This window comes from Biomphalaria glabrata, chromosome 1, assembly GCF_947242115.1.
Source record: "Biomphalaria glabrata chromosome 1, xgBioGlab47.1, whole genome shotgun sequence".
NCBI classification, from domain to species: Eukaryota; Metazoa; Mollusca; class Gastropoda; family Planorbidae; genus Biomphalaria; species Biomphalaria glabrata.
In genome coordinates, this window is record NC_074711.1 from 59,069,412 (window position 1) to 59,079,191 (window position 9,780).

At 29.6% G+C, this 9,780-nt stretch overlaps 1 protein-coding gene across 2 annotated transcripts; it reads right to left on the reverse strand.

Annotated features, from left to right (window-relative positions):
- Positions 1–221: 221 nt before the first annotated feature.
- Positions 222–9,380, reverse strand: LOC106066634 (MAU2 chromatid cohesion factor homolog). 2 transcript variants are annotated; one of them, XM_056004833.1, is made up of 18 exons: positions 9,303–9,380; positions 8,090–8,107; positions 7,133–7,201; positions 6,064–6,159; positions 5,838–5,960; positions 5,345–5,500; positions 5,150–5,225; positions 4,940–5,013; positions 4,575–4,665; positions 4,130–4,233; positions 3,834–3,911; positions 3,650–3,715; positions 3,332–3,459; positions 2,876–2,953; positions 2,280–2,391; positions 1,570–1,660; positions 719–846; positions 222–593 (listed from the first exon to the last, which is right to left on the reverse strand). In XM_056004833.1, the coding sequence occupies exons 1-18, from the start codon at positions 9,363–9,365 to the stop codon at positions 528–530; spliced, it is 1,617 nt and encodes a 538-aa protein (XP_055860808.1). In that variant the 5' UTR covers positions 9,366–9,380; the 3' UTR covers positions 222–527. The 2 variants fall into 2 exon arrangements, with proteins under 2 accessions (XP_055860808.1, XP_055860797.1); XM_056004822.1 differs by having other exon boundaries at positions 9,101–9,371.
- Positions 9,381–9,780: the final 400 nt, after the last annotated feature.

Here is a 9,780-nt window from a genome sequence, read left to right on the forward strand (position 1 = left end):
AATAAAATGATAATTATAAAGTTGGCAGAAGAGAACAGTATCTCTGGTAGAAAGAAGAGAACAGTATCTCTATACCATGATAAATAAAAACATCAACAAAAATGTAATGTACTATTTATAATATCTTTATATTGCACACTCTTCTTACCTTTACACTGATCTATCAATATATAAGTGGGATTTTTTAGCATAAAAACTTTCAATATACTATTTAGAAAGCAAAAAAAAAAAAAAAATTATTTGTACACAACAGAAAAAAAAGTAATGCCTCCTTCCCATTTTCAACCAGTTTGATTTGTTCAATGTCTAATATGATCAGTTGATTAGAACAGATCAATTAAGAGGTATATACAAAAAAAACTACAATGGGTTATGGTACTCAGAATTTTAAAGCTATCAGTATCTAACCTTAAGACTTCTACTACAGCAGACAGTAATGGGTAAATGTTTTTATCAATTGTTTTTAATTAGACCTGCTTAACAACATGACATATTTACACAGCTAAAATAAAATGTATTGCAAGTCATTACAACATAGCACTTGATGCAGAGGAAGAACTGCTTAAGTGAAAAGGACAAGGTCCATCTGTCCACTGAAAAAGGAAAAATAGTTTTTGGTAAAAGTTTCCATTAAATTATCAATACAGTAATTTAATTGCTCAATTTTTGTTTATTGTACTAAAATATTTTTAAAATACCAAGTTAAAAGGGTAAATACCTGTATGATACCATGCTCTGACATTTGAGAAGATTGAAAATGATCTTTAAGCAATGCTTGTGAAAAACTGGTGTGCATACGATATCCTTCAGCCTCATTGACTGTGTCTCCACACTGCCTGTACAGATCTTAACAATACAACATAAGAAATAAGATTCCTTGATTTTGCAGAAGAGGAAATATGATTTATTACATTGGTTTTCTTAACATCAAATGAAACTTTTTTTTTTATTTACCATTGATAAAAAAAAATATGATTATCAAGGGATAATTTTTGAAGATGGGTGCTACAATCACAGAAGTTTCACATTTCAAGTCTGTTCTGTTGTCAGTTTTAGCTACTAAATGAAATTCACAATGTACTACTTATTGTTCTATTATAGACCAGTGACTTTTTAACATGTTTGTTTCTTAAATAAGTAAAATCTATGCTTTGCAAATTGTTTTTATATCGTTAAATCTTTTATATTTATTGACAAATATGCTGCATTAATTAATCTAGGCTGTGCCCCAACAAAAAAACTGTTAAACATCCATTTAATTAGGAAACAGAAGCTAGAGCATTGACTCAAAATGTAATAATACCAAAGACACTGTATGAAGGAATACAAGAAAAATATTTATAGAAACCAATTTCACAGTATAGCAGCCTTCTGTCTATTTATTTTATTTCTACACCAGTATTTAGCCCTACAGAAAGTCATTTACTTATATTTTAAGAAGAACAAACATGTACTTGGCATCTTACTTAGACATTATCACTTAAAGAAAATAAAGAAATTTAATCAATACCTTTCAGCAAAGATGACATACATTATCAATTAAAGAAAGTAAAGAAATTTAATCAATACCTTTCAGCAAAGATGACGCCCACAACTGGACATGAACATCAGGTATTTTACCAGCCAATTGCATGGCTGGAGTTACAAGATTCATTGCCTCCTAAAACAGAACAATTACCAAATTAGTTGTCTAAAATTGTATACATTATAGTCATCAATATCTTTTATTTAATCAATACAATATCTAGATAAGCCCCTAATGTCTAAGGAGTACTCCAAAATTGCATGCATCTCTAACAGCTGATACAAGGCCAAATGACACTCCTTTTGACGACAAGTGAAGGGGTCAGTCAGATGAAGATCCTCAGCCTAGTTAAACTATAATTTCAAATCTGCATCACATTGTGGTCAACCTTGAGAAAAAAGCAGGAGTGTAGCCCTTTAGCTATTGGGACTATTAACTATGGTCTTTGCAACTGAATTGGTGCCCAGCATAATGTGTAGCATTCCTTTAGTTCACATAAGCAAGGTTAAGAGTAAGAATGAGAGGGATTGGTCACCCATGTTAATCCTTTTATCTACAACCCTGGAATGCTACCTGGAGAGAAAAGTGGTGCTGGTGCAAAGCAAAATTATATATATTTATTTATTTATTATCAGATAATATGGTAAAATTCAATCATAAACGATGAACCTTTAACATTTTAGACTTTAATGAGCATAATTGGTTAAAGAATTTTGTTTATTCATCCTTTTTTCACCTGAATAATTAGGCTAACCTGTGTATTTCCTAAAGAAAGAAAAATGTGACCAAGCAGCACAAGGGAGCAGGAAGTAAGTCGATTCAAATCTTCAGCATTGGCCATTTTTAAGGTTTCACGCAAGCACCGCCTGTAAGGATACAATTAAATAATTACATAAAATATTTAAAATTATATACTAATTAAATCTAAATGTTCACAAATAAAATTTTAAAAAATGCTACAGATAGTCCTCACTTTTATGTTCGGATGACGCAAATGTCAACTTGAATGTTTTTTTGAAACACAAGTTTAATTTCCTTTTCTGAAATACTAATTGGTTTAGTATTGTATTTGAATTTGACATCCAAATAACTGTAGAACCATGTTACATGAATAGTACTGTCATGAATGTTTTTAGAAAATATCTAGCCCCATGTCCAGACTCATTTAATAGAGATTTTCTTAACAAATGGGTGTTGGAGTGGAACCCTTGGCATTATGTGAGGACTATCTGCATTTTTTGTTGTTGTTAATGAAATATCTACAATAAAAAAAAAAGAATATATGACTATATAATTGATAAAAGTTAACTAAATTAATGATATGGAATATTTCATTTTTACAGAACTCACTTGGCATCACTAAAATTGGCTTGAAAGAAAAACTGTAGGCCTTTGACATAATATGATGCTGCTTTTATTGTATGAGATCTGCAATTTTTTAGAGTTTATATTTTGAATGCACATAAATTTTCAATTTACTAAATGCAATTCTAAAGCATTGTTAATTAAAGCGGTTCATTTTTAATCAAGTTGGAATCTATGTCACTAATTTAAATCTTTTATGGATCTATATAAACATCTGTGCTAACTATAACGACTAAGTGATTTATTACCATCTCTAAATCAACGACTAAAAATATCTAGGTTTAATAAGAAAGTTAATACTTTAACCAAATACCACACAAAACACATTGATATTCAGTTCATCTAGATTAAATCCTTAATATATTTTTTTTAATAAACAAATAAACATTTCTTTTTATAAGTGTGAATTTTTTGTAAAAATTATTTATGAATTACTCTTACCCACTAGGTATTGTTTCAGGGTTTATTGCCTCCAAAAGGCCCAATAATTCTGTATGTCGATTAGTGCGTAAATATACAATGGCTAAATTTAGGTTGATGAAATTATTCAGGTCTCCCCCACCAGCCATCTAAAATATTGGAAAATTTGCATTTAGAAGAAAATTTTAAAATATTATATGGCTTGCTGGTCTTTATAAATATCACAAATCAAATAATTTTGTACACAGAAAATTTAATAATGAAAAAAATTGATTAAAATAAATTAATTTTTATACTGAGGTAGAAAAAAAAATGTTAAAAAATAGTCTATGGACAAACCTTAAGGGCAGTTTTAAACTGAGCTTCTGCAGCCTCCATACAGTTCATTGACATAGCATATAAACCCTATGGAAAAAGAATGAAATAGTATAATATGAAAAAAAAAGTATACAAGTATTAAATTTAGCATCTTGATATTTCCAAACACTCCTTAAAGATATTTGAAATAATTAACATTTCTTACAATTAAAGTATGTATTTGTGATCCATGTGTCGTAAATAATCTAGGCTGTTGTTGGCAAACATGACAGGCCTGAAATATCTGACAAAAAAAAATAATAATTAAATCAAGACAAGAAAATCAACATATAAAAAAGCAACAGGAACAATAATTTGATCATTATAACATGTCTATTTCATTTTGGAAGAAAATGATGCTAAATAAAGTTTCTGAAAATATTTTTTAAAATTATTTATGACACACATAATAATCTTTTTTTTTTTATTATCGATTAAAAAGTAAAATAGAAAAATACTAACTTCATGAATGGCAATTGATTTATTGCCCATGATCAAACGACACATAATGATATGCTCTAAAAGCATCATTTGAAAAGATGATAGTAGAGGATTGCTATCCATGACTGTAATAAAACAATAATTATATCACTTGACAATATAATTAGCAAGGAATAAGTAATAAGTTTACATCTGACTTTTGTCCTATCATACAGTCATTGGACATAATATGACTGTGAAAAGCAAGCAGTGGATACTTGCAATTCTTGCTACTCAATAAAATAAATTTATTTCAGGTTAATTTAGCTGATTATTATAATCTAGTCCTAAAAGGAAATAGGATTGCTAAGGATAGAACGTATATTATAAAAAAAAAGAGTTGACATCAAGTAGGCTACTATATATTTTAGAATGTAATAAGAGCAAATAACTGAATTCAGTGTTGTTAACATCAACATTTTCTTACATTTGAGTTTCTCAATTTGCATAAGTGCTTTGTCTGTATATTTTTGTGCTTTATCCATGTAACCAGCCTGCATGGAATGCATAACAGTCACCTTGGAATAAATAATATGAAAGTAAATTAAATGTACAGTGAAGAATACACAATAAGATTAGTACAAGCAAATAACATAAAATCTTCCTAGTGTAATGGACCTTAATTTAATCGTAGCCTATATTTAAGTATTTAAATATTTAACGCTTCTCCATTTTCTCTCTCATAGTTACAACTGAATGCAAATTATTTAAAATTAATTAAGCAACAAACACACCAAGAAGTCTAATATTAATCATGTTAACCAAGCCATTTTCTAAAAAAAAAAAACTTACCAAATAAACCAGAATACACATATGTTCTTTTGGAAGCCATTGAAACATTTCTGCTTCATTTGAAACAAGAGGATCTGTGAAAGTTAGTGTACTCATTGTTAGTTAACGAAGCTAATAAATGTATTAATATACAGAATTACCGGTATACATTCTTTTACTTCAAAACTGAATTCAAGAAGAAATATAAAGAACAACACTATGTGCTATTACCATCATCAGAATGATTGTGTGCTATTGTCTGAATACTCTGTTGAAGCTGCTTTAAAACGGGTTTCACACTTTTAACCTAAAACAAACAAAAGAAAATTTACCAAATTTCTTTTTTTTTCTAATGGGTCACTTTATAATAATCATAATTGATTATGAATGAAATAAAATTTAAGATGGTTAAAAAAAAAAGACTACCTGACCAGCCATGAGATAATGGCAAACTTGAAGAACCAAGAAGAAAACCTTGAGATATTCTTTATGTAAGAGGCTTCCACTGAAGGACTCTATCAACTGGCCAGCTTGTGTCATGGAATCATTTATACAGGGAATATTTTTACTTATTAGTCCAATCTAAACAAGGAGAGATAAAAACAAATGTACTTAGGAGGTTATAATTACTAAGGATGCAGAGTACTTGGTGGCTCAATAACGCTAATGGGATTTTTCATAGAATTTTGGAATTTCTAGATTCTCCTTTTGTGGGGGTATGACATTGTATAAATAAAGTATGTGAGTTACGAAAATCCTGTTAAACATCAGATCAGTTAATTATCTCCACTTATGCCATTAAATCAAAGAGAATCTTATTATGTTAAGTTTCTGAAAAAAAAATGTTACAAAATTGAATACAAACTGGATTATGAACCCGGTGTCTCTGCTAAGGACAAGCATTAAATTTTGGAATTACCATGCCTCTGCTCAGCATAAAGAGAAGTCGTGTGTACTCAGACCGCACAGCAAGAGCATAATCTGCTCCCCTTCCCAATAAGTTAATGGCAGCATTCCACTCCTTCTCAGCAGTGTAAAGTTGCTGAAATTCAAACAGAACAATGTCACAAAGGAATAGAAAGGTAAAAAGAATATCTCAGAAACAGAATATTTCCTTTTACAGATTAAAAAAAAAGTGAACTTACTGCCAGCTGAAATAACAGTCGACAGTGCCAGTATGGTGACTGTTGAGAAAGATCAACACCTCGAAGTAAAATTAGCTTAGCATTACTTGATTCTTCCTAGGAAAAACAAGCATAAAATATTGCGGTGATTCTTTATCAAAGTTTTTTAAATCTTTACTATGTCCTTAGAACTACAAAATACTTTACATGGGACACAATTGCTTGCAAGGGTCCCTATTCTGTGTTGTTTCTATCCGAATTAGTTACTTTTCTAACTTATAATTCCTTATTATGTTTTTACTAGCCCTGTGCAAGCAAAGTTTTTTCACCTCTAATAGTCAAATATCAAATACAAATTGTGGTCAGAAATAAAATTTAATCATTTGATATATTCAATTATGTGTATTTGTTTTAGTTTTAAAATATTTCAAATTGATTAACAAACTAAAATATTTTAATTTATCCTTTGTGATGAGTAATGAAATAATTGTTACTTATTGAATGGGCCAATGTTAGTTTGTATTAATGTGTTATGAATGATGATGCCAATTTCCAAAACATAAGTCTTTACTTGTGGTTTGTTTTTTAATAGAACTGCTGGGATATGTTCCCAGCAAATCAGGTGCTTGACAGGTGTATAACATCAAGGTCAACAGCACACGAAAATGAGATGCAAAGAGAACTCAAGGTGATTAATATACCCATCAAGATCATTAATTTTTTGTATAAGTAATGCAGTCTGGATAGCTGCCAAAATATTTTTGTAAATAACAACTAAACTATTTGATTTATATTCACATTTTTCAATTATACTAACAGAGTTTGTTTTTATAACATTTTCTTTTTCTTTTTCATAACCATGACCTTAAATACAAAATACAGTACTTTACATTTCAAATACTGGAGACAAAAATATATATATAAATATATAAATAAAATATATACAGTATCAGTATTTAAAACAAAACAAAAAACACATGCATTTAAAGACCACTGAAAAGGGAAATAACTGGAGATTTTCAACATGGCAACACAAGCAAGCAATGGAGAAAGAATCAAGTAAACAGGCTATTTAAGATGGGATACATACCTGTTTTTCTGTAATAACTTGAGCAAGGATGCTAGCAGATTCAAAGCGAACATCATCAATATGTGAAAGCTTGTGATAGATCAGGATTTTTTTAAGAATGATTTTTTGATGCTAGTATTCTTCAATTTTTTCTGCATCATCATAATCTTTATCATTATGTTTTTGGTTGATTTTTATTTTTGATCAATAATTTTTCATTCCTTACATTGTTAGTTACATTATTCTTCCAAATATGGATACAATTTTTTGCATTTTTTTTTTATCATTATGTTTTTGGTTGGTTTATATTTTTCACCAATAATTTCTCATTCCTTATACTGTTTGTTAATATATTTTTTTCCCAATAACCTTTATCATCCAAATATTTATTAAATTTTGTGGATATTTTTTAATATCAAGTTCTAATGTTATACTTACTTTTCAGCATGTAACAACCAAATAAGTATGCTTCATTGTCAGCTGTTTGTTTTTTCTTCTGTGTTTATACATTATGTATCAATAACAGGAATAGTGATGTTAATTTTCTTTCTACAAATTTCTATTTTAATTGTTGTTATTCTACTTTGTTATCCCTTTTTTTAATTCATTTTTTTTCTTCATAAATGAATGATATGAATTAAGATAATATGAAACTGAATACTTTGTTTTTAATAAAATTATTTGATTTCTCTACACTATTTTAAAGATAATTGAAATGATTCATTAAGTTTCAGTATCAATATCATTATGTGGTCCACCATAAAAAATGTAGGAAAAATAATCAACATGGACACAACATAAAAAAGTATCTCTGCCTTAAAAAAATGATGTTAAGCTCCTCCTTCACACTTGAAGATCTCAATTTCTATGCACATCAAGATGGGTGTGTAGTCCAATCATTGAATAAATTGGATCTATATACCCGGTAGATGTAATCATCACTAAAAAAATTATATTTATAATTTATATAAAGGATACATTTGATGAAAGAGTCCACTGAAAAAATATTGGTAAAAAAAAATATTAATAATATTACACAATAAAAAAATAAATTTATATATATATATACAAAATAGGAAGTTTATCTTTAAGAGTTGATAAGCACAATTTGTGAATATGTCTGGTTATCGATATGTCAGTTGGGGCGCTTCGGATAAGGGATGTGAGTTCTGGAAGCGGATGAGAAAACAAGACCAGAAGGATGCATGGTTGCAACATAAGCATGAGAGTAAGGAGCAGGACATCCTATCCTAGTTTTGTATCAGCCACTGCCCAATTCAATAGGTGTTCTATTTGGGCTGTTCAGAGGACACTATGACTGTATGACTCTGTCACATACTACTAGATAGATTTTAGATACTCCTTCAGATTTTTCCTAATCCTAGGACTAATCTGTAATCATAAAAAAACAATTTTAATGTTTTACTTTTAAGACTAAACCTCTAAATCTAAGATGAATAAGTAAAAATTCAAACTTTCAAATAGATACTACCCATTAGATGATCTACTTGATCTAGATTTAAATCTAGTCTAATTCTAGTCAATCTAATCTAGAATCTAGATGATTAGATCATAAATGTTTAAAAATGATTATTAATGTCGACTGGACATGATGATCATAATAAAATAGCTCTAGTGCTATTAGAGCATGGAATGGGTTGAATTTAAGTCATTGGTTAATATGCATGACTAAATGCATGACGCGTAGGATGTAATCATCTTCTTTTTTGAAGTAACGTCTGTATTAATATATAATAGATCTATTATAAGATAAGCTCATAATCATTAGATGGCTTTAGTAGCCTTTAGAAGGTGTTAGGCTAAGCTAAGGCCCGGTTACTAAACTAAGGGCTAAGGGTATGCTATACTGACACAAAGTCCTATAGATTTAGATTATTTTAGATTAATATTGTTTTTTGATCTAGAACTAGATCTGATCTATCTAGAATTCTAAACTCTGGTGTACTTTGTTACTTGTTTGGTACTTACAGCTTGTTCTAAATGAGCTTTTGCAATGTCTACATTTTTAGCATGAGTCAATAAGATGTTTCCTAATTGCAGGTGAGTGCGAGATTCTATATGTGGTGGCGGCTTAAAGTTTAAAATTGACTGTAGGCAATGTATACATAGTCTAATATTTGGTGGATTTGAGGTTCTGAAGTGTTCAGCAAGTCCAAGTAAAGCGACGTACCACGGCTGCTCTGCGACACCAGAGGTAGACGCCATTTTTATTGTTTGGCTGAATTTTGAACATTGATTGGTTATATTTAATCGATACTAGAGTCTAGAATCTAAATCTTGATACAAGTATCGAGCACTCCAAAACAATGCACACGTACAGGAGAGAGTCTAGAATCTAGTTCTTTGTTTGCTTCAATTTACGCAATTTGTTATTTATCTTATACCAATAATGTATCAACTGCTTTTATTGAAATAAACTTCTTAACGGTAGGTTAAACTCTCCCGATACTTTTTTAGTAGTTACGATTTGTGGGTTATCAAATGTAGCCCATTATTTCAATTCGCATGTTTGTTTTAAAAGTTTCGTCTTCGTACGTTCCTCTAAAAATGAAGATTACTGGATCTCTCTCTCTGTCTAAACTCAGAACTCCCGAAAAAAAAAATTATGATATGTCACTGTTAGGTGGCAGAGAGCAGGTTCGAACTCG

What these genes read in the sequence shown, in the direction of transcription:
- LOC106066634 (XM_056004822.1), bottom strand. Translation starts at nt 9,337, where the DNA reads ATGGCGTCTACCTCTGGTGTCGCAGAGCAGCCGTGGTACGTCGCTTTA. An exon ending in TTATGCTGAGCAGAGGCATG is followed by an intron (nt 5,501 to 5,837) that starts GTAATTCCAAAA and finishes CTCCTTGTTTAG; the next exon opens with ATTGGACTAATAAGTAAAAA. An exon ending in GCCAATTTTAGTGATGCCAA is followed by an intron (nt 2,392 to 2,875) that starts GTGAGTTCTGTA and finishes GTATCCTTACAG; the next exon opens with GCGGTGCTTGCGTGAAACCT.